This window comes from Acomys minous (assembly GCF_964271855.1).
Source record: "Acomys minous genome assembly, chromosome: 19".
NCBI classification, from domain to species: Eukaryota; Metazoa; Chordata; class Mammalia; order Rodentia; family Muridae; genus Acomys; species Acomys minous.
The window spans coordinates 8093888-8119616 of record NC_140499.1 but is presented as its reverse complement, the minus strand read 5'-3'; the positions used below and the strand labels follow the sequence as shown (position 1 = coordinate 8119616).

The following is a 25729-nucleotide window of genomic DNA, read 5'->3' as shown; positions in this document are numbered from 1 at the left end:
GTACAGGAGAGCAGGTGGTATGGGCTAGTACAGGAGAACAGGTGGTATGGGCTAGTACAGGAGAGCAGGTGGTGTGAGCTAGTACAGGAGAACAGGTGGTGTGGGCTAGTACAGGAGAGCAGGTGGTGTGGGCTAGTACAGGAGAGCAGGTGGTGTGAGCTAGTACAGGAGAACAGGTAGTATGGGCTAGTACAGGAGAGCAGGTGGTGTGAGCTAGTACAGGAGAGCAGGTGGTGTGAGCTAGTACAGGAGAACAGGTGGTATGGGCTAGTATAGGAGAGCAGGTGGTGTGAGCTAGTACAGGAGAGCAGGTGGTGTGGGCTAGTACAGGAGAGCAGGTGGTATGAGCTAGTACAGGAGAGCAGGTGGTGTGAGCTAGTACAGGAGAGCAGGTGGTGTGGGCTAGTACAGGAGAGCAGGTGGTGTGGGCTAGTACAGGAGAGCAGGTGGTATGAGCTAGTACAGGAGAGCAGGTGGTGTGAGCTAGTACAGGAGAGCAGGTGGTGTGGGCTAGTACAGGAGAGCAGGTGGTGTGGGCTAGTACAGGAGAGCAGGTGGTGTGAGCTAGTACAGGAGAGCAGGTGGTGTGAGCTAGTACAGGAGAGCAGGTGGTGTGAGCTAGTACAGGAGAACAGGTGGTGTGGGCTAGTACAGGAGAGCAGGTGGTGTGAGCTAGTCAGGAGAACAGGTGGCGTGAGCTAGTACAGGAGAACAGGTGGTGTGGGCTAGTACAGGAGAGCAGGTGGTGTGAGCTAGTCAGGAGAACAGGTGGTGTGGGCTAGTACAGGAAAGCAGGTGGTGTGAGCTAGTCAGGAGAACAGGTGGTGTGAGCTAGTACAGGAGAGCAGGTGGTATGGGCTAGTACAGGAGAACAGGTGGTATGGGCTAGTACAGGAGAGGAGGTTGTGTAGGCTAGTACAGGAGAGCAGGTGGTGTGGGCTAGTACAGGAGAGCAGGTGGTATGAGCTAGTACAGGAGAACAGGTGGTATGGGCTAGTACAGGAGAGGAGGTTGTGTAGGCTAGTACAGGAGAGCAGGTGGTGTGGGCTAGTACAGGAGAGCAGGTGGTGTGAGCTAGTACAGGAGAGCAGGTGGTGTGAGCTAGTACAGGAGAACAGGTGGTGTGGGCTAGTACAGGAGAGCAGGTGGTGTGAGCTAGTCAGGAGAACAGGTGGTGTGAGCTAGTACAGGAGAGCAGGTGGTGTGGGCTAGTACAGGAGAGCAGGTGGTGTGAGCTAGTCAGGAGAACAGGTGGTGTGGGCTAGTACAGGAGAGCAGGTGGTGTGAGCTAGTCAGGAGAGCGGGTGGTGTGAGCTAGTACAGGAGAGCAGGTGGTGTGGGCTAGTACAGGAGAGCAGGTGGTGTGAGCTAGTCAGGAGAACAGGTGGTGTGGGCTAGTACAGGAGAGCAGGTGGTGTGAACTAGTCAGGAGAACAGGTGGTGTGAGCTAGTACAGGAGAGCAGGTGGTGTGGGCTAGTACAGGAGAACAGGTGGTGTGAGCTAGTACAGGAGAACAGGTGGCATAGGCTAGTACAGGAGAGCAGGGGCATAGGCTAGTACAGGAGAGGAGGTTGTGTAGGCTAGTACAGGAGAGCAGGTGGTGTGAGCTAGTCAGGAGAACAGGTGGTGTGGGCTAGTACAGGAGAGCAGGTGGTATAGGCTAGTACAGGAGAGCAGGTATGTCTACCACACCTCTCAGGAGATGCCACCTCCAATTGTGGGCTCAACCATGCTGCATGTACGGGTTGAGACAAGGCTATCAGTTGTGTGCTGTCCCACAAAGGTGACGAGTACTTACTGTGAGAGAGCCCATAGACAGTCCTGAGGTGACACGCTTCACACTGCCCACGTCCGTGAGCCTGTGCTCGCTGTCATCCCACCTTCCGTAGGCCAGGTCAATTCCACCCACAAAAGCCACTGATTGGTCGATAATGACCAGCTTCTCGTGGTGAGCCCACAGATAGACACTGGATGACACATGGTCTGGGTGCCTCATCACCTGTAGACAGGAAAAATCCACCGAGAATGCAATTTATACAGGGCCTTCCACATCACAATAAAGTGAGCCTACTTTTCCCCTGAAAAACATTGTCTTTAAATAATTCAGGTACAAAAAATGTGTTCTATTCATGCCAAAGAAGGCCTCTCAAAGTTCAAGTTTTATTCTCAGTATTAGGAGAGAAAGACTTCCATCTATTTTTTTTTTTTTTTAAGGATTACCCCAGCTGGTCTTCAACTTGAGATGCCCTTGCCTCAGCTTCCTAAATGCTGGAATTCCAGGGGCGGGCCCCCACATGTGCCCTCTCATGGTTTAAGTCCTCAGCCAGATGAGATATTTTGAGGAAACTGTCATTTGACTTGGATGGCAACCACTGAAGCTATGTCAATGTCCTTTTCCACCCTCTCCATGGTAAGCCTCAGTATGAGTCAGTTAATAAATAAAACACTTAGCGAGCACGCACTTGTGGAAAGATGTTTACTAAGTTATGTTTTCACCCTGACAATACAAACATGCAGCTTCCAGGACAGCTCCTTATGCAAAGGTTTCTGGAGAGGCTGATAACGTGTTTTCAGCATGATTCCCTACAGGGTCTATTGGACCTCTCTTTTGTTCATATGTTTGCAAGTAGGATGACACTAAAATGTTGGCTACTGCTTTTATTTATTGTGGTAAAATACACAAAACATGAGATTTACCACATTACCAATTTTGATGTGCATCATTTGGTTTTACCAAGGCAATGAGCTACCTTGAGCTGGTCTTTCTTCCTCTTCATTTAAAAAAAAATGTGAGAAGAACTGGTGGTAGGTCTTTTTAATTGCTGGATAGAATTCACCAATGAAGCTTTTAACTCTTGACCTAACTCGCTGTCTACGTGGATCCCATAGCTCTTCTGGAGTGAGCCTTTGCAGGTTTTGTCCCGTTCACCTGGTTCTCCGGTGTGCGTGCGGTCACAGAGTCTCTTAAATCCCTTCCATCCCTAGGAACTCTTTGCCGGTGGCCCCACTTTCACTTCTTGTCTTCAGAAACCAGAGTCTCTTCCTTCCTTTCTTCTAACTTAGGGTTTCATGAACTGGTCAATCCCTCCAACACTCAACTCTTGGTTCAGCTGACTTTTTCTGTTCTGCCTGTGGAAGTCAATGCTCTCATGCCAGTTTCCTTCCTTCTGCCATCGTTAGGTTTGTTTTGCTCTCTTGTCTAGAGCCTTAAGTTTTACGTTTAAACTGACATTTTGAGACCTCATCTCTTTTGTAATGAAGGACTTTGAGCCGTAAGCCACTCCCCTTTGTACCGCTTTTGTTAATTCCCATGCTTTTATTTTCATTTGACTCTAAGGACAAATTATGTCTCCTCCTCTCCGTTCTCCTCTTCCTCCTCCCCCTTCTCCTCCTCCTCCAACAGGGGCTCACTATGTAGCCCTGGTCTAGAGATCATTGCATAGACCAGTCTATCCTCAAATACAAAGATCCTCCTGTCCTTGCCTCCTTAGTGGTGGGGATTAAAGGAGTAAGCCACAGAAAGGTGGTAAGCATCCACCGTACCTTTATGTTGGGGTGGAGCCGCATCAGAGTCCGCTTGCTGTACTCGCTGTTTATGCCCAGGGCCAGTTCCACCTCTTTGTAAAGCATTATGAAAATCCTCACGCCTTGTTGCTGTCACAAGAAAACAGGAGTGAGCCACCTAGAGGAGTCTGACTTCCTTCTTCCCCTGTGTTTTATTTCCTTTATTCTATAAACTGTTGTGTGAAAATCATCATAAGCAAACAGTGCAAAGAATGACACGAATTATGTCACGAGGCAAATAGGAAACACAAAGGCTAAATGTGGTGGTAAGTTCTGGTCGGTCCAGCACTCGGGAGGTGGAGTCAAGAGGAACAGGAGTTCGAGGCTAGGTTCACCTACAGAGAAAGTTCCAGGCCAATCTGGGCTTTCCCTTCATATATGTGCGACCACAAGCACTGATACTGCGCTGATTATACAACCAGGCTGTGGAGACCAAGCCTCGCCTCCTAAGCAGCTGCACAATCTTTCTGACCGTTGCCTAACACTTATCCCTTAGGCAAACTGTGACCCGAGGCTTTGAAGCCACAGCTAGTGCCAAACGTGCCCTGCATGTCTTGGGTGGAGATTATGTAGAATTTTTCTTTTCTGGAAAAAAAAATGGTTTACATGGACAAAACAGTTCTACATCTTCAAAGATGAGTATGCTAGGTCTTAACCACAATTAGATTCTCAATGTCTATGTCACTAGCAAAACGACTTCACTGTGGCTGTAGCTAAATGGAATGTGGACACACAAATTAGCACAGATATGCTCCAGACTGTGGGTCAGAGGAATAGAGATGGCCCCGCTGGGGCCACTTCATGGTCAAAGTAAACCAGAAAGTTCCTGGTGAGCTCCTACTGGGTGGTGCCATCTGACCAAGAAGAACCATGGGCTTTTACAACACCACAGCTTCAGATGCCATAAGAGTCCTTGCTTTTAGGTAGTGGGTAGCAGAATTCTATACAACATCCCAGTTTTGCTCTTTTTCTTTTCTTGTTTCATTTTGGGGTTTTTTTGTTTTTGTTTTTGTTTGTTTGGTTGGTTGGTTTTTGTTTTTGTTGTTGTTGTTGTTGTTATTTTTTTGAGACAGGGTTTCTCTGTGTAGCCTTGGCTGTCCTGGACTCACTTTATAGACCAGGCTGGCCTCAAGTGAGAAATCTGCCTGCCTCTGCCTCCTGAGTGCTGGGATTACAGGGGTGGGTAATATATATATATATATATATATATATATATATATATATATATATATATATATATATATATATATAATTCTACTTCTGTAGTTAACACCTCACCCTCAGAATTTATTTATTGGCTATTGTAACTATTCAGTTACTACTACAATCATATATGATCAGATAGAGCTGACAAGCTGACTCAGCTGATAAAGACTCCTGTTGTGAGGCCTGATGACCTGAGTTTGGGCCGTAGAACTTACATGGTAGAAGGAGAGAACTTTCTCCTGCATTGTGGCTTTCGTGAGCACACACACACACACACACACACACACACACATTTTAAAGAAGTGTGTGTGCTGAAGACTTGGATCAGGAGTTGAGAGCAGATAGTAGAGAGGTTTCCTCCCAGACCCCACTCGGGCAACTCACAGCCCCAGTTCCAGAGCATCTGGCACACTTCTCTGGCCCTCATAAGCATCCTGTGCATGTATGCATGTTCATACAACAAACACAGAATTAAAGATATTTTTAAAAGATTATCACATACATACACACACACACACACACACACACACACACACACACACATACACACACCCCTCAAATAAAGAAATGAACACATTAAGAATGCAGGGAAGAAAGGAACAAGTTGACTTTTGATCATCTGGCCAATCAGTGCTCTGTAATAAAACACCAATTAAGGGTTCAAAAGGAAAACTAGATTGTTTTCTTTTCCTTTTTATCACTTAGCTCTATTTTTCTATTTAACAGTTTAAACTTTAACACTGAACTATGGTCAGTGCTTTAAAAAAAGGTCTCTGGGAGGAAAATATAACTCAGTTTACAACTCAAAATTTCAAGCTAAGCAGTATATGGTTATTATACCTGACATCATGAAGTAATATATGGTTACCACCTGACATCATCCCTGGGGGTTCACTGAGTTCATACAGATAAAATTCTGCTTTTGTTTTTAGAGAGCATTTCTCTAGCTTTCTTCCTGTGTATGGGTGAGTGTGGCATATGTGCAGCACACGTGCATCTGCATGCTCGGGAGCGCCTGTGCGAGGCCGGGAGAGGACGGCCCCGCATGCATGCCCTCCTGTAGCACTCTCTTCCCTTCCCCTTTAAGGCAGGTCTCTCCCTGAGACTGAAGCTCACCATTTGGCCAGGCCTACTGAGCAGGTACACCGCAGCCAGGCTCCTGCCCCCACCTCAGCACTGGGTGAGGGACACACATCAAACTCTGCCCACATCGACTCTGTACTTGTGGTTTTGCAGCAAGCATTCCTAACTACTGGCCCGTCTCTCCAGGCCTCCAAAGTCAACTTCTTGAGCTTAAAACATGTCATTCAAGAAGAGCTGTATCTGCAAATTAGGCACGTGGTCTATATCCTGCAGTTTCTCACATGGCAGCATAACTGGTGGAGCTTGAGATAATAAGGATGCTAATTCTAACGGATTACTCTAACGCCTTCCAATTATTACACTTGGTGTTTTCTTCCATACCATGTCTTTTCTCGCTTAAATAAAGTGACTCAAAAGGAAATAAAGTAGAAATTCTGCCTGCTTTTATCTTAAATACCAATGACTAAAAAGGAAGTAATTATACAAATGTTATTTTTAATAGGGCTTATCTTATACACATATGCTTATACCTATAATAAACAGCTAATTCGTGGCAGATTCCCATGATAATAAAGCAATAATTTCTTTTACAAACCCTATTACAACACAGTCACAAGCTCTATAAATGGTGAAGTAAAGCATTCCTTTGCGGTAAAGCCACTTGCTCTGTTGTAGTAGCGTAGGCTTATAAAACCGTAGAGACTATTTCAGCAAATCAAAAGCCAAGCCTACAAAAGACAGATGCTAAGTGTGTAATTTAAAGCATTTGTAACTTAGAAGGCATGCTTTGAAGTAGCCTTCCTATATGCAAACAACAAATGTGCTGAGATCATAAAGTGGCAAAAACAAACCCATCCGCAGTAGCTTAAAATAAAAGAAAGCACCTCAAAATAAACCTCACCAGGTAAATGAAAGTCCTCTACAACAAACACTTCACACACTAAATGAGTTAACTAAGAGCAACAAGGTGGAGGTGTAGCTCAGTTGGTGGACTGCATGCCTAGCACTCAGCAAGCCCTGGGTTCGCTGCTCCCCAGAACTGCACAAAGCAGGCATGGTGGCTCATGAAGCAAGGAGGTTAGAAGTTCAAGGTCATCCTTGGTTGTATAGTGAGTTCATTGTCAGCCTGGGACATACGAGATGGTGTGGAATATCGGGTGAGACTGGGGAAAGTGGAAAGGCCCCCTATGTTCCAGGATTGGCAGAATTAATTTTGTGAAAATGCCTGTGTCCTCCCCCCCAAGACCACCTAGAGGCCCCAATGCAATCACTACAAAAATTCTAGTGGCATTCTTCACAGAAAAAAAAAACAAATTCATATAAGTCACGGAAGCCCTAAAGACCTCAATAACCAAACAACGCTGAGCAAAAGACCAATGCTGGAGGTTCACCACACCTGATTTCAAGTTACCCCACAGAGCCAAAGTAACAAAAACAGCATGGTACTAAGCCAAAACTGACACATAGATCAATGGAACAGAAGAAAGGACCCAAAATCATACAATACGGGCACCTGATTTTTGGCAAAAGGTTAAAAACAACAAACAAACGAACAATGTACTAGAGAAAAGACATCGTCTTCAGCAGAGGGTGCTGGGAGAACTGGGTTTCAACATGTAGTGAAATGAAACCAGATTCCGATCTCTCATCCGGTACAAAAATCAACGGCAGCCCAGGCATGGCAGGGCATGCCTTCAGTTCCAGCAGCTGGAGGTGCATGAAAGAGGATCTCCAGAGACTCAAGGACAGCCTGGTCTACAGAGCAAGTCCCAGGCCAGCCAGTGCTACACAGTAAGACCCTTTCTCAAAACACACAGGCAGGACAACATCAATAGTGGGAGTAAGAGGCTCCCTGGAAGGGCCTTTGTGAAATAACGTGTGTCTTATCCCTGATGAACTTAAGCAAACAGAAAGCTCTAGAGAACTGACGCCCTGAACCGTGAGCCTCTGCAGATGCACATTCAGGCCTCCTGCCTCCCAATTAGCTTGTCATCAGATACAGTGGCACAACACGACAAAACGGAATCTTGGTGGCTTTGGTTACATTAAATATACATGAAGACAATGAAAAGAGAGTGGAAATAAAAAAGACCCTTTTCACAGACAGCTTCCTCTCTGATTATTCAAAGCAGCATGGCCAGCTGAGTTTTTGATCTTAGCCCTTCTGATGGCTGGAAGATGGAATCCGAGGTTTGTGATTTGCGTTTCCCCGATAACTAATGATGTTAAGCATTTCTTGATATTCCTCTGTTGAGAATTCTCTGTTTAGCTCTGTACCCCATTTTTTACAAATTGGATTAGTTGGTTTGTTGGTGTTTAATTTCTTGGGTTCTCTACTTATCTTAGGTATTAGCCCTCGGTCAAATGTAGGGAAGACCAACAGAGCCAACTAACCTGTGCCCAGAGAGGCTTGCGAAGACGGAAGCACCAAGCAAGGAGCATGCATGGCCTGGACCTAGGCCCTCTACACAGATGCACCCAATGAGCATCTTGATCTTCACATGGGTCCCCTAGCAAGGGAATGGGGTCTCTGATATGGACTCTGTTGCCTGCTTTTTGATCACTTCCCCGTGGCGGGGCTGCCTTGCTGGTCCGCCATGGAAGAGAATGTGCTTAGTCTTGATTCAATTTCATGTGCTGAGATGAGTTGCTGGTGGTGGGGTCCCCTTTTCTGAGGTGTAGGGGAGGGGGGTAGAGGGAAGAGGGAGGGAGGGTAAGACTGAGAGGAGAAGAGGGAGAAGGCTACGATTGGGATATTAAGGAAAGAAAGAAAGAAAGAAAGAAAGAAAGAAAGAAAGAAAGAAAGAAAGAGAGAGGCATGGTTCAAATATTCCCAAAGCATATCTAAGTTTGTCCTCTGTCTGTCAATACCTTATACAACCCCATCCCAGAGAAATAATTCAGTGCCAAGAACTTCTCAGGGAGTGCAATGTGGTAGGAAAATGAAAAACAAACGATGAAAGCTGAAATCCCCATGTGGTGGTGTTCAGCAGGCTGGTCAGGAGTCAGATCGTAGCCTGGGGTATATGAGATTCCCATCTCAAAAAAGCAAGGGAAGGTGGGCCCCTCAAATAAGGTGTGCTCAGTGGCACTGGCCTCTAAGCCTGAGTACGTGATTTGAATTCCATAACTCCCACAAGTTGTCCTTTGACCTCCACACATGTGTGTATACACAAATAAATTTAAAATATAATTTAAGAAAAAAACAGCAGAAATCATGGCCTCACTATTTAAAGATAAGAAACATTGAGCTATCATAGCACAAATTCCTATGTACTTTTAACCAGTTTTGTTTAAAACCTGGGCCTGGAAGCTAAAGATTCCCTCTCTGTGCCACTGCCAGCCAGCCTTCTGCTTGGGATCCCACTGGGCAGAGGGGTAGTCATCTCTCTGCCTTCTCTGGCATGGACATCTTTCCCTCTGACAGCTGACTAGAGCTCCAGCAGTCTTGTGTCTTGTGGTGCAAAAAGAAAAAAAAATCAACTTGGTGACAAATTCAGTGTGAAAAGCAAAACCCTTTCTCTGACTGTTGTCATCTCCCTGCTCTGGAAAATTCCTTTGGTGTCAATCTCATATTTCTAAGATCGAAACCTACCCGACTGTGGGGCAGCGTTCTGGCTGCTATAGCTTGAGGTAACTTATCTTCTTAGCTCTTAGTGCAGTGGCAACCTGAGGGAGTAGGCTGCTCAAACAACCAATAAACAACCTGCCTGGCAGAACTGGCCTGTATTTATGACATCGTATATCAGGAGGCCCAGGAAAGATAAGAATGTCAACCTAGTTATTACCAGAGTAAAAAACACAGATATCATAAGCAAAGAAGCCTGCAGATTCTTTTTTAAAATATTAAGTAATAATCTGCACAGTCGAAAGAAAAATGTGTTCATTTTAATCAAGTCTATGGACCTCTGGGACACACTAAAGCAAAAATAAATATTATGTTACAGCCCACTCTTTACAAATCTAGCATGTGGCTTCCAGAAGCTAAATTATTCATGAGAAGCAATGTTTATTTGTGTAGGAAATATCAGATTGGAATGATCCAAATGTTAAAAAAAAAAAGTATGAGCAAAGTACAAATTCAGTGCACCGAGACAAGGGAGAGCACTCCATCAGATGTGCCACGGAGCACTCCATCAGATGTGCCACGGAGCACTCCGTCAGGTGTGCCACAGAGCACTTCATCAGATGTGTCACAGAGCACTCCATCAAATGAGCCGTGGAGCACTCCATCAGATGAGCCACGGAGCAATCCATCAGATGTGCCAGGGAGCACTCCATCAGATGTGCCAGGGAGCACTCCATCAGATGTGTCACGGAGCACTCCATCAGATGTGCCAGGGAGCACTCCATCAGATGTGTCACGGAGCCATTCATTTCTCAAAGCATCACTGTTTCTCAGGACATTAAAACAAATCATTTCCTACCGCTTAAAGATTACAAGCTACAGAAAGCATCTGAACTGGAATGTTTGTTCGCTGTGGTATCCACCAGAGACCTCAGCAGCTTTGTGGGTCAAAGGCTATGAAAAGCCACACCCATGATGTAACTGACCAGGACCTGGAGAGCAAGAGACCAATACATGCCAAGCAACAGGGAACGCCACGAGCTGGAGAGCCAGGCTGGCACGCCCTTCCTCCTGAGCCCTGGGCAGCATTGCCTGGCTTTGCTTAGATAGCCTACAGACGCCTCACACTCCGGGCCTTCTCTAGGGTTTAGATGTGGCCAAGAACAGAGCGTTCACTTGGGCTTGACCCCTAGTTCAGAAAGAAAGGGAAGTGTAAGAGAGGGAGAGACAGGAAGAGGAAAGAAAGAAAGAATTCAAAGAAAAAGAGGAAGGAGGACTGGAGGAGGGAAGAGAAGGGAGGGAGGGAGGGAGGGAGGGAGGGAGGGAGGGAGGGAGGGAGGGAGGAAGAAAGACTTCAAGTTTCTGATCCTAGGTTCCCGCTACTCTTTCTCACTACCCTGCTCCACTCCCACTTTTTGTGCCCTCCCTCCTCCCCTAAACATCCCACAGAACTCCTAACTTTTCCTCAGTAAGTCCACGCCTTGGCTCTGAGCCCCACACCCTAGCTGCAGCCATCTCCCAGTGGGAGCCCACGCAAGCCTGCCGCCTTACCGTAACAGAGCTTCGCTATTTTCTCAATGCTTACTACACCTGTGGAATTTGCCCACCCTAAGGGCCCCCAAAAGGCCTCAGGTTGTGAGGGGCTCCCTGTAAGGCCTGTGGTACTTTCCCTCCAACCCCCGAATGGAGATCCTTTCTCTTTCAATATACTTGGGGCTTTTCTTCTCATTTATATTGACATTTAGTAAAGAAACCAATAGGTTTCATTATGACATTTCATACTAGTGAATAATGTATTCTGATCGTCTTCAATTGCATATTCTCACATCTTGCTCCCCCACCCCCGCCCACCCTCCCCCTTCCTGGGCCTCCAAGCCCTTCTTCTATTGTCGTGCGTGATCTCTGTTGTTTTTTCCTTTGTTGTTGTTATACGTACACACATGCACACACACACACGCACGCATGTACGTACAAGCTGTTGAATCCATTTAGAGTCCTTATATGTATATGTGTTTAGGGTTGACCGTCTGGTACTAGATAACCAACCCGGAGCTCTTCTCTAGGGAAAGCTGGCTCCCCCTCCCTCAGCAGGCATTAATTGCCTGGCGAGGCTACAGACCTAGAGGAGAGCATTTCACTACCACTTTCCTCACCCACTGTAACGTGCAGCTGCATTCGAAACATGTTAGCCTTCTGTGCACAGATAAGCGGTGCTCTCATCCCTCACTGATAGCAGACGGAGGTTATTACCGAAAGCCATAACCGGTTAAATAAAATACAGAGGACAACTGAGGTGGGCGCTACATCTGCAGTGAGCCCCCTACTCCTACGGCTCACGGAGAAACATGGAAGAAGTGGTAGAAAGATTGACAGGCAGAGGAGCGGGATGTCTGCTGGAGACTATGTCTTCTCTAGAGAATGGGAAAGCTGCGCGTGTGGGATTCCTATGCTTCCGCGGCTTCGGCGGCACAGCGTTTATTCGCCGTACTCTCCCTTACGATCAGCCATGCCCCTGAATATGAGGAGGCACTCAACAAGCTCCTGTTGGCTGGAACCTAAGAAGAGTGAACCCCCAGACAAACACTGTGGGAGACGGTCTCCCAGAGTGAGTGGCGGTCCCTGGCCAAGCCCAGGAACGTTTGCTGACACAGAATCTTAGGGGGGAAATTATGAAAGATATAAATATAATAAATACAATATAAATGTAGCCACACTGCTCCGACTGTTGACTTTTTACAAGAAAAAGAGCATACTTGGTATTCACCCAGAATCGACAGGCTGGCTTCACTGTAAACTGTCTTCCAACTGAAACCAAACCCCAGAGTTCTTAACGTCTTCCATGATATAGTGCATAGGTGTATGTGATGTGTGTGTGTGTATAGGGGAGGGTGTGATGTGTGAGTGTGTATGTGTGTGTGTGTAGGGAAGGGTGTGATGTGGGGGGAGGCATATGGGTGTGTGTGATATGTGTGTGTGTGTGTGTGTGTGCAGGGGAGCGTGTGATGTGTGTGGGTGTGGGTGTGTGTTCAGTGCAATGCCAGTGTGCATGTGTATAAAGGTCAGGGGAAGATATCAGTGTCCTGTTTCTATCACTCTCCATTTTATTTCTCTGAGGCACGGTCTCTCATTGAACCCAGGGCCAGCTGGCAGCCAACAAAGAGCAGCAATGCTCCTGTCTCGACCTCACACCGTGCTAAGGTTATAGGTGCGCATGACCACACCTGACTTTTTGTCTGGGTACTGGAGATTTGAACTCAGGTCCACACTGAGCAGCAAAAGCTCTTAGTGGCCGAGCCACCTTCCTACCCCACCCCCACTTCCACTTTACACTCTTCTCTCCCCAAACTGGGAAACAGGAAGTCCCCCCACCCCAACCATAGCATGTGGATGTGGGGGAGGATATGGGGTATAGTGCGTGCGTGCGCGTGTGTGTGTGTATGTGTGTGTGTGTGTGTGCGTGCGTGCGTGCGTGCGTGCGTGTGTGTGTGTGTGTGTGTGTGTGTGTGTGTGTGTTGGTTTTCGAGCGCTAAAGCAATGGTTCTCAACCTGTGGGTTGCGAACCTTTTAGGGGTTGAACAATCCTTTCATAGGGGTCACATAAGATCATTGGAAAACATAGGTATTTACATTACAATTCATAACAGTAGCAAAATTATAGTTATGAAATAACAACAAAAGTAATTTTATGGTTTTGGGGGTCATCACTTTGGGAGGAACTGTATTGTTAAAGGGTCACAGCATTAGGAAGATTGACACTCACTGCTCTAAAGTAAAAAGTTATAAGTACACTTGAAAAAAAAATCTGAGACAGAGTTTCAAGTAGCCCTGGCTGGTCTTGATGTTGTTATACTTCCACGGCTGGCCTTGAAATCCTAATTATTCTTCTTCTGTCTCCTAAGTGCTGTCATTAGAGGTGCATGTCTCCACAGTTGGTATTATATGATCCTTGGGATGAAACCCAGCAAGTGAAGCTGGAAAGAGGTCCAGAGGTCCTGAGTTCAGTTCCCAGCAATCACATGGCAGCTCACAACCATCTATAATGAGATCTAGTGCCCTATTCTGGTGTGCAGGGGTACATACAAATAGAGTACTGTATACATAGTAAATAAATACATCTTTTTAGAAGAAAGAAAGAAAGAAAGAAAGAAACCCAGATAGTGCCTCATGCAGGTTAAGCAAGTGGTCCACCAGCTAACCCCAAACCCCATGTCTATATGGCAAATTTTAAAACAATTGCATGAACAAGTCTAGAAATACTTACTGCTTTCCGTTTGAGGATACAGTCCAGCCTCCAGCGGTTGCCTTCCACCACTGGGCGCTTCAGGAAGATTTCTGGACTTAACCTAAAGTCACAAAAACCAAAAGAAAAGGGATTGAGACAAAAGAAAAAGGTCTCTGCAGCACAGAGACCAGCTTTAGCCATGTATCTACTGTGCAAGTCCACTGGGCAGGCCTCTAGGCTGCAAGGCTATGAGCAGCTTAATAGAGGAGACTCTGTCCAACCAAAATAACCCAAGGCCCACACCCACAATCTCAGCATTTGGGAGGTAGAGGCAGCAGAGTCACAAGTTCAAAGACACTTGACTGCATAGAGAACTTAAGGCCTCTGGGCTACATGAGATCCGGTGCCAAAATAAAACATCTTACACACACACACACACACACACACACACACAGAGACAGGCACACACGGGAGAGAAAGAGAGACATAGACTGAGAAAGACAGAGAGACAGAGAGACAGAGAGCTGCAATTATCTACCCAATTTCTCTATCATTTCCTCCTTTGTTGCCATAGCCTACCGTCCACTTGTAAAATTACACATTTTATGCTTGTGCAACTACAGCTGTCTTGATCCTGGACAATAACATATTTGACAGGGTAAATGGGGTTAGTGAGAAAGTTCCCCCTGGGTAGAATACAAATAAACACACACAACACACACACACACACACACACACACACACACACACACGCACACATGCACGAACACACATGCACACGCGCGCACACACACATGAACATGTGCACCATGTTTGCAGCTGTAGGATGGGTGGTGCTGTATGGGGCAGGAAGCTTAGAAATTCTAAGGGGAAAACCAGAACCCTGAAATCTCTAGGCTACTTCTCCAGTGTCAGGATTGCTCAACTCTGGGTATCTTCATTAAAAGAGACAAAGCCCTCTTCAAATGGGCACTCAGCCACAGCAAGCCTAATGCATTCTACCTGGCACATTTGGACAGCACACTGACGTCCAGTTACAAAGGCAGTGCCCGTGGGAACCCGGGGCTTTCTGAGAAATGACACTGATGTTATTACATTCTGTGAAGGCGTAAGTTATCCCCTGGGCTCTTCTCCCCTAGTAAGTACCCACACACACACAAGGTAGCTAAGAATACCAACAGAGGCGCACTGCTCCCAACCGCGTTGCTAGGGTCTAAAGGCAACTCAAGTTCAGTCTGTATCTGATGCAACACTTCTCTGCAATGAGGAACAACAACAAAACGCCCCCTCTGTCCAGGAATGGGAGGCCTAGTGAGACAGGAAGATAGCCGAGGGCTAATCTCATGGAATTCTGCACTGGACCGCGGGCCTCCAAGAGGTCCTCTACCTGAGGGGATTTGTATTTGAGTGGGATTTGTAAGAGACAAAGACTAGAAGAAATCATTTGTATGTTCTGTTTTTATCTATTTAAAACAAAAACAAAAGCAGCTTCCGTGGACAGGAGGAGGCAGGATTGCTGGGGAGCACTGTACCGAGGGACTCATGGGAGACGGGGCTGCCTGCTCAAGACCTGCTTAAGAGCAAGCCAACCAAACTTCAGGAGGGGTGGGAGACCACAATGCTCACACCCAGCTGAGTGTCTACTGGGGAGAGTCAGTTGTCTTTAGGGGTGTGGTCCCTGGGAAGTCGGCAAGTTCCTGTGGCTAGCCCTACATCCCACTTCAGGACACATGCTACGTGAATACACATGCTACCATGCTACACATCAGACACATGCACGCACACATACACATGCACATGCACGCATGCACCCAGATGACACTAAGTAGACGTGGTGCAATGAAAGCAGAGGACATGAAGTCAGGAGAGGGACACGCGGAGGGGAGGGCGTTGAGATGAATTAGAGGGGGGAATATAAAACAATACATTGTGTACATGCATCTAAGTCTCAGGAGAAAATGGATATTAGAAAATAAAACAGCTTCCTGCCTAAAAATCAAAAGAAAATTCATTTTAAAATTTGAAAACCAATGTAATTCATATTAGTTGAAAAAAGAGAGAGAAGAAAAATTAAAACCAGAACAAAACATGCAGAGAGAATTAACAAAATTCAATCAATATCCATTCACAATCAAAATTCAATATATATATTTAATTTCATGTGTTTTGGTGTTTGGCCTGCATCTATGTCTGTGTGAGGGTGTCAGATCCTCTGGAACTGGAGTTATATATGATTGTGAGCTGCGAAGTGGATGCTGGGAATTGGTCCTTTGGAAGAAGAGGCAGTGGTCTAAACTGCCCAGCCATCTCCCGAGTCCCCACAATTAAAACTCTTAACAAAGTGCAAATAGAAATGAGCTTTCTCAGGGCTAAAGGGATGGCTCGGAGGTCAAGAGTACTTCCTGTTCTTGCAGAGGACCTGAGCTCAGACCCCAGCATCCATGTTAGAGGGCTCACGAGTGCCTGCTACTCCATCTCCAGGCCGTGTGATGCCTGGGTCTGGTCTCTGGGAACTCCTTCCTCATGGCACATGTGTGCACACACATATACACATAAATCACTTTTAATTTAAAAAAGAAATGAGCTTGCTCAGTAAAAAGCACATATTCAAAATGTACCCCAATGTCATCTCTTACTCTTGGGGGAAAGAGATAGAGAGTGATACTACCGTAATTACTCATCTTATGGCAAGTCTAGCCAATGGAACAAGCATGAGAATGAAATATAAAGCAAACCAAATTGAAAGCCAGAGGTCAAATCACCCTCATCTCTAAGTCATGTATGTCATGGAAGGAGAAAAATCCCAAAGAATGTACAAAAAGGCACCAGCACAAATACGTGAACTTAGCACTGTCACAGGGTATAAACTCAATGTATAAAAATCTGCCTTTTATAATAACATTAAAAATTAGGGCTGTAAAGATGGCTGGGCTGGAGAGATGGTTTAGAAGGTTAAGAGCACTGGCTGTTCTTCCAAAGGTCCTGAGTTCAATTCCCAGCAACCACATGGTGACTCATAACCATCTGTAATGAGATCTGGTGCCCTCTTCTGGCCTGCTGGCTCATATGGAGGCAGAATACTGTATAATAAAGAAATACATCTTTTAAAAAATTAAAGTGATTACTAATACATTATCAAATCGCACATATAGGACCCCTACAGAGGTTGGTGAGATGGCTCGGTGGGTAAAAGAGCTTGCTGCTAACCCTGACTGCCTGCACTCCATCCCAAAGACCTGTATGGCAGAAGAGAACAGACTCCTTCCTGCACGTTGTCCTCTGTCCTCCACATGGGTGTCACGGCACATGCTTGCCCATGCATACAAACATGCATAAAATGTAACTTTATAAAGAGCTCTTTGTAAATCAGTACAAAACACTACTAAGACACTTTAAGTGAATTCTAAGTAATGGACAATTAGGCAATACTCATTAACTGAAAAGCTTGGTGAAGGGAGGAAAAGGAGTCAGAGGCCGCACTTAATCAGTGCTAAGTTTATTGATTATTTGGTCTGCCCAGAAAACCTGGAAATGGAATCAGCACTGAGAGAGCCAGAGAACTCTAGTTCCAGCTTGGCAAGACAGAACAGGATTCCCTGCAGAGCCCAGGGCAGCTACAGAGAGCCCACAGAAGATTCCAGATGGAGTAGAACTGATCCCAAGACGGCAACCTAAGTTCCGGTGGGCACTGCTTCAGAACCACATGTCAGGGTAGGGAGAATCAAGACTCCCGTGTTTCCAGCTAGTGTACTAGAAAGGGAAGCTGTGAGAAATTAGAAGACAGTTGGATGTGCATGGAGAGCCGGCATCTCAAGAGAGCAGTCCTGGCTCATTCACAAGCTGTCCCTGTGGAGGTGTGAACCACAGCAAAAATTATCTAAGGAGTTTGAGGCACTGAACTAATAGATTGCAGCCATGCCCCCAGAAAGACCATGCCACAAATAGACCACCAGGTGGCGCACACTATATGAACGAGATAACAGCGTAGCACAGGCATTAATAGTGCGAGACTTCATCCAGACAGAAACTAAACAGAAAAATAATGAAGCTAACAGATGTCATTAATCAAATGGACTTAACAAATATCTACAGAACATTTACTCAAACACAAAATTATATACCTTCCCCTCAGCACCTCACAGAACCTTTTCCAAAATTGATCATATACTTGGACACAAAGTAAGTACAAACAAATATAAGAAAAGTGAAATAATTGCCTGTCTTTTATCAGACCACCATGGATTAAAGCTGGAACTCAACAACAGTAAAAACAACAGGAAGCCTACAAACCCATGGAAATTCAACAACTCCCTACTCAATGGCCACTGGTCAAGGAAGAAATAAATTAAAGACTTCCTATAATTCAATGAAAATGAGGCCACAACATACCATATTTATGGGACACAATAAAAGCAGTGCTAAGAGGAAACGTCACAGCACTACGTGCCTTCATAAAGAAATTGGAGAGATCCCACACTAGTACATCTAAAAGCTCTAGAACAAAAAGAAACACACCTAAGAGGAGTAGATGACAGGACATCATCAAACTCAGGGCTGAAACCAATAAATTAGAAACAAAGAGAACAATACAAAGAATCAACAAAACAAAAGGTGGTTCTTTAAGAAAATCAACAAGGTAAAGAAACCCTAAGCCAAACAACTAAAAGGCAGAGAGACCCTATCCAAGTAAACAAAATCAGAAATTAAAAGGGGACATAACAACAGACACCAAAGAAATCCAAAGAATCATTAAGTCTTACTGTAAGAACCTGTACTCTACAAAATTGGAAAATCCAAATGAAATGGATAGGTTTCTTGATTGATACCATTTACCAAAGTTAAATTAAGATCAGGCAAACAATTTATAGTCCTATAACCCCTAAGGAAATAGAAGCAGATATTAAAAGTATCCAAACCAAAAAAGCCCAAGGCCAGATGGTTTTAGAGCAGAATTCTACCAGAGTTTCAAAGAAGAGCTAATACCAATATTCCTCAAGTTATTCCACAAAATAGAAGCAGAAGGAAAACTGCCAAATTCATTTTATAAGGCCAGTCACCTAGATACCTAAACCACACAAAGACTCAACAAAGGCAAAGAATTTGAGACCAATTTCCTTTATGAAAATTGATGCAAAATACTTAATGAAATAGTCACAAACCGAATTCAAGAATACATCAAATACATCATCCACCATGATCAAGTAGGCTTCATTCCAGAGATGCAGGGATGGTTCAACATATGAAAATTCATCATCACTCAAAGAAAGAATAAGCAGGCTACCAAGATGAGACTTGAGAGTCTATGACCATATAGTGGGAGAGGAGGAGGCCCTCAGTCATAGACCTAGGGGAGGGGAATAGGGTGAAAGCAGAAGGGAGGAACAGGAGGATACAAGTGATGAGATAACAATTTAGTTGTAATCTGAATAAATTAATTTTTAAAAATAAAGAAAATAAACAAACGAAAGGAAAAAAAACCCATCTATGCAATCCACCATATAAATGAACTGAAAGCAAAAGAAAAAACTCCACATGACCATCTCATTGGATGCTGAAAAAGCCTTAGACAAAAATCCAACGCCCCTTTATGATAAAAGTCTTGAAGAGATCAGGGATACAAGACACAAACCTAAAACAATAAAGGCTATATATAGCAAGCCAACATCAAGTTAAATGGTTAAAGAAATTCCACTAAAATCGGGAACAAGATAAGGCTGCCCACTCTCTCTATGCCTATGCTATATAGTAAAATACTTTAAGTTCTAGCTAGAGCAATAAGACAACTGAAGGGGATCAAAGATATACAGATTGGAAAGGAAGAAGCCAAAGTATTGCTATTAGTAGATGATATGAATATATATATATATAAGTGACCCCAAAAATTCTACTAGGCAAGTTCTACAGCTGATAAACACCTTCAGCAAAGTGGCTAGATTCAAGATTAACTCAACAAAATCAGTACTTCTTCTGTACATAAATGATAAATGGGCTGAGGAAAAAAATATGGAAACAACACCCTTCACAATAGCCACAAGTAATGTAAAATACCCTGGTGTAACTCTAATCAAGCAAGCAAGAGACCGGTATGGCAAGAAATTCAAATCTTTGGATGAAGAAATTGAAGAAGATATCAGAAGATGAAAAGATCTCCCATGCTCATGGATCCACAGGAGTAGAGTAAAAATGGCCATCTTACCAAAAACCAATCTACACATTCAATGCAATTCCTATCAAAATTCCTACACAGTTCTTTATAGGCCTTGCTTATATGGAAAAGCAAACCACCCAGGAGAGCTAAAATAATCTTGTACAATAAAAGAACTACTGGGGTATCATCAGCCCTAATTTCAAGCTGTACTACAGAGCAATACGAAAAAAACAAAAACAAACAAACAACACCTCATGGCATTAGCATAAAAACAGACAGGTTAATCAGTGGAATTAAGTTGAAGACCCAGAAAGAAAACCCACACACCTATGGACATTTGATTTTTGACAAAGAAGCCAAACCCATATAATGGTGAAAAAAAAAAAAGAAAGAAAGAAAGTATCTTCAACAAATGCTGCTGGTCTAACTTGACCATCTACATATAGAAGAATGCAAATCAATCTATATTTATCACCTTGCACAGAACTCAAGTCCAAGTAGATCAAAGACCTCAACCTAAAACTGGATACACTAAATCTGATATAACAGAAAGTGGGGAATAACTTTGGCACAGGAGACAACTTCCTGAGCAGAACACCAACAGCCCCGGGTCTAAGATCAATAATTAATAAATGGAATCTCATAAAACTGAAAGCTTCTACAAGGTGAGGGACACTGCCAAAAGGACAAAACAGTAGCCTGCAGAATGGGAAAAGGTCTTCACTGACTCTATATCTGATGTCCAAAGGGCTGATATCCAAAATACATAAAGAACTCAAGAAATAGACATCAACAACCCAAATAACTCAATTGAAAATGAAATACAGATGTAAACAGAATTCTCAACAGAGGAATCTCGAATGGCCAAGAAACATTTAAAGAAATGTTCAACATCCTTAGTCATCAGGAAAATGCAAATCAAAACAACTCGGAGATTGCATCTTACACCCATCAGAATAGCTAAGACCAAAAACTCAAGTGACAGTACATGCTGGTGAGGATATAGAGCAAGAGGAGCACCCCTTCATTGCTGGTGGGAGTGCAAACTTATACAGCCACTTTGGAAATCCTTCTGGTGCTTTCTCAGAAAAATAAGAATAGATCTACCTCAAGACCCAGGCCAACCACTCCTGGATATATACCTGAAAGATGTTCCACCATACAACAAGGACATTTGTTCAGCTATGTTCATAGCAGCTATTATTTGTAATCTGGAAACAACTTAGATGTCCCTCAGCCAAAGAGTGGATAAAGAAACTGTGGTACATCTACACAATGGAATACTACTCAGCCACTGAAAACAACAAAATCATGAAAGTTTCAGGCATATGGATGGAATTAGAAAAGATCACCCTGAGTCAGGTAACCCAGACCCAGAAAGGCACACGTGGTATATACTCACTTATAAGTAGATTTTAGCCAATTAACACAGGATAAAAATACTACAGTGCACAGACCCAAAGAAGATAAGCAACAAGGAAGAGCCAAGGGAGGATGCTTAAACCTCCCTCAGAAAAGGAAACAGAAAAGACAGAGTTTGTGGTTGAAGATAGGGACGAAGGTAGGAACACAGAGAGAAGTGTGGAGATCAGATCTGGGGATAGCCAGGGTGGGAGGACAAAAGGCAAGCAGAGAAAAGAGAAACTGTGGGAGGGGGCATCTCGGTGACAAACTGGAGACCTAAGTCAGAATAGGCCTCTGGGAGGACGTGACTGGAACTCTAGCAGCAGGGGCCGTGGAGAGCGAAGAGCACACCCTCTAACTAGGCAAGACTCCTCATGGAGGGAGGAGGACAGCAACCCACCCACAGAAACTGCAACCCAAAACTTGCCCTGCCAGCAAGAAGTGAAGAGATTAAGATAGAGCAGAGATTGAAGCAATGTCCAACCAAGGCCTGGCCCAACCCAAGACCCACCTCATGGGAGACAGACAAGCCCTGACACTACAGTGATACTCTGCTATGCTTGCCGGCAGGAGCCTATCAGAGCTGTCCTCTGAGACTCCACCCAACAGTGGTTCAAAACAGATGCTGAGACTCAGCCAAACATGGGCTAGCATAAGGAGTCTTGTGGGAAAGTCGGGGGCAGGGGGGCAGGATAAAAGGGCCTAGAGGTTACAAGAGCTCCACAAGATGACCAACAGAGCCAACTAACTAGGGCCCTGAGGGGGCCAGTGGAGTGTGAAACACCAGCCAAGGACCATGCATGGACTGGACCCAGGTCCTCTACATAGATGCAGCTGACGGGCAGCTCAGGCTTCATGTGTGTCCCCTAGTAAGGGGAGTGTGGGCTGTTTCCGACATGGACTCTGTTGCCTGCCTTTCGACCACTTCCCCTGGCGGGACTGCCTTGCTAGGCCACAAGGAAAGCAGCTGAACTCAATCTTGATGTGACTTGATAAGCTGGGGTAGGTGGGTAGGGAGGCTCCCCTTTTCTGAGGAATAGGGCAAGGGGAATGGAGGGCAGGCCTGGGAGATGAGGGTGGGTCTATGACCAGGATGTAAGGTGAATAAATGCATTCATTAATAATAATAAAAAATACAGGCCACACAGGGGAAAAAAATCAACTTGCAGGGGTCTGACTTTCACACGAACTTTGATGCCCCATATTTGACCACATCCCCTGGATGGGGAGACCTGGTGGCACTCAGAGGAAGGATAGCAGGCTACCAAGAAGAGACTTGATACCCTATGAGCATATACAGGGGGAGGAGGTCCCCCTCAGTCACAGTCATAGGGGAGGGGAGTAAGGGGGAAATGGCAGGGAGGGAGGAATGGGAGGATACAAGGGATGGGATAATCACTGAAATGTAATATGAGTAAATTAATAAAATATAAAAAAACAAAAAAATCAACTTGCAGTAAGTGTGTGTGTGTGAACACAGTACACAGTTGGAGTTCAGAAGACAATTTATAGGAGTCAGCCTTCTCCTTCAACCATGAAGGTTTTAGGACTGACTCTTGGGACATTGGACAGGGCAGCGGCAAGTACCTTTACCCACTGAGTCATCTCACAGGTCTGATTATCTAGTTATTCCCTTATCAGATATGATAAAAAAAATGCTGCAATATATAAAGATGAGTAGAAAGAGGAAAAGCCTCAGAGAAATAAGATATCAAAAATCAGAAAACTCTAAAGTGAAAAAATACAACCACAAAAACAGAAAAACGAAAAGTACCAAACTTCACTTCATAGGCTCAGTGCGAGAGTGTAGGTTATCAGCAAGCTGAATCAGTAAGTTCGGAGGTCACTAAATAGAAATTACCAAGACAGGGTGGGTGAGAAGGCTCAGTGAGTCACAGTGCTCGCCACCAAGCCTGGTGACATGAGTTCGAGGCCTAGGACCCATAAGGTGAAAAGAGAGACCTGCCTCCTACAAGCTGTCTTCCGATCTCCACACGGGGTGGGCTGGCTGTGGCACATGCATTTACACACTCACAAACCTACGTGTGCACACAAAATAAATAAAAATGTAAATTTAGAGAGAAAGAAAAAGAAACTACCCAGTATAGCATCAAAGAGGGAAAATGTTTAAAAATATAAAGATAGCTGAATGAAGAGACCGTAGGACAGCATAGAGAGAAGAAATCCTGGAGTTACAGGAAGCTTCAAAGAGGACACACATATAATCTGAAGAAACAATGCGAAAATGGTCTCAAATTTGGTTAGAGACATAAGACAATAAATTCAAAAACCTCCAAGCAGAAACAAGAGAACCCCCAAATCACAACAAACTACTGAAACCAAACAGAATATGTTTAAAGCACTTAAGAAAGAGATAGTATATTGCTGACATTTTCTCCTCAGCAGTACTGGAAGCCAGAAGGAAAAGGACAGTTTAACAAGAATGCATAAAGATCCGGGACAATTAAGACAGCTGAATCCGGAGGGAGCTCTGCAGGGCTGTGGAGAAGAAGGCAGTGGGGGGGGGGGGGGAAGGAGGGAGTTCCCGGCTCTAAAAGGGTAAACAAGTGTCCCAAAGTGCATGGGAATATGCTCGCTGTTTACAGGAATGACTGATAAAATAAATAAATAAACAAACCCACAAGACACTGCTCAGGCCTGCTGAGGATTGTGTTCACCCAAGACAGAAGTTACTGCAGGGTTTCATTTCAAAATGTGTGTTGTAATAAGATCTGGGCCCAGGGCGGCTGTGGGGGAAAAAGGCACCTCTCGTTCACCCTCCTGCTGAAGGGACAGGAGAAAGCACATAGGTTTCAAGTCCTTAAGTCAGATATGGAAATCTGAATTTTACTATCCAGAACCTTCAAACAAGACTTTACTTTCTTTTACCAAAAATGAGGCATCATTTTCACTCATTCACATCCTCACTAAAGCTGTAGGGATTATTTTTATACGGCACTGAGCTTTGCATTTATTTTTATAAGTGCTTAGAAAGTATTCAATACGGACTGGCGAGATGGCTCAGTGGTGACGAGCACTGGCTGTTCTTCCAGAGGACCTGAGTTTAACTCCCAGCAACCACATGGTAGCTCACTACCATCTATAATGTGATCTAATGCCCCTTTCTGGCCTGCAGGTGCACATACAGGCAAAGCACTCATATTATAAATATTTTAAAAATATTTTAAAGCTGAGTGATGGTGGGAATGGCAACCACCTTTAATCCCAGTACTCAGGAGGCAGAGGCAGGTAGATCTATGAGTTTGAGGCCAGCCTGGTCCGCGGACTGAGTTCCAGGACAGTCATGACTATACAGAGAATCCCTGTCTGGAAAACACACACAAACACACACACACATACACACACACAACACACACATACACACACACCAGGAAGTACTCAATATTTGGCAATGGCTAAAGACTTTGTGGTTGTCATAATAGAAATCTGCTATTAGCAGCTAGCTGGTGGTGGCCACAGGTATCAGAGAACAGCCATCCATGACCAAAAAATAAAATAAAATAAAATAAAAATATGTGCCAAAATGTCACTAGCATAAAATAGGGAAAGAGGCCCCAGAGCAGGTTTCCACATAACTGAAGTGAAATAGAAGCTGGGTTCTCATCTCCTTTGCTCTCCCCTGCCCCCCAAATCTAGGATTTAAAGAAAAAAATCAGGATGATATTTTCAAGCTTCATATATGATTACTATTTGGAAGGAAGGAAGTTAGAGACAAAAGCAAAATGTCAGAGCCAGGCATAGTGGTACAAGTCAGTAACGCCAGCATTCAGGATGCTGAGGCAGGAGGATTGCTATGAGTTAAGGGCCAGCTTGGGCCACACAGTGAATTCTAGTCCACCAGGGTTACAAAGTAGGACTTCATCTCTCAAGGGGCGGGGGGGGGGGTGGGTGTAGAGTGGACTCCGAAGTCCGTTTCAGTTCCTACAAGGACAGCACACCCATTTCCATAGCAGGCAGTGCTGGCATCCTAATGGGTCTCAACCCTCGGAGACGATGGGTAACTGGAAGTGAAGTCAGACTAAAGTACAAAGCCTACACCAACTCCACGGGTCCAATCCCCCAGGAACTAATGAGCTTTAGACAAGAGATTTCTAGTGACTTTAATAAGCATCTTGACTCCCACGGTAGTTTTCACAATAGCTTGGACAGTTAAAATCTGGTGGAAGGCTGGAAGAGCTTCCAGGCCTGGTCCATTCAACAGTACAGCGACCAGCTCAGCATCAGAGGGCAAGATCAGGAGCTATTCTTTAGCCTGAGTAAAGGACATGCTGAGAGATGGAAAGATACCGAGACAGGATGCGTTTTCCCGACTCTATGGCCACAGTTGTGTGGTAGCATATCTATCAACAGAAATATTTGTACGTCTGCATCTAAGCCGTTCAGCCTAAATTAAATACTTTAGGGAGATGTTTGCAATAGTCAAACATTGTTTGATAGAATCGAGAATGACCTTGGAAACGAAGCTCTGGGCAGGTCTGTGAAGGGGGTTTTACATTGGGGTAACCGAGTGGG

The 25729-nt window shown here is 44.7% G+C and overlaps 1 protein-coding gene across 3 annotated transcripts in view; it reads right to left on the bottom strand.

Moving 5' to 3' along the window:
* The window catches only part of PLD1 (phospholipase D1), a 209369-nt gene that overhangs the window by 77339 nt on the left and 106301 nt on the right, over nt 1-25729 (bottom strand). For all 3 annotated transcript variants that reach the window (XM_084768482.1, XM_084768481.1, XM_084768483.1), the window contains 3 exons: nt 13684-13765; nt 3545-3655; nt 1800-2000 (listed from right to left, as the gene is read on the bottom strand). In XM_084768482.1, the coding sequence (XP_084624608.1) occupies nt 1800-2000; nt 3545-3655; nt 13684-13765 (394 nt within the window). The remainder of the gene's footprint in view (nt 1-1799; nt 2001-3544; nt 3656-13683; nt 13766-25729) is intronic.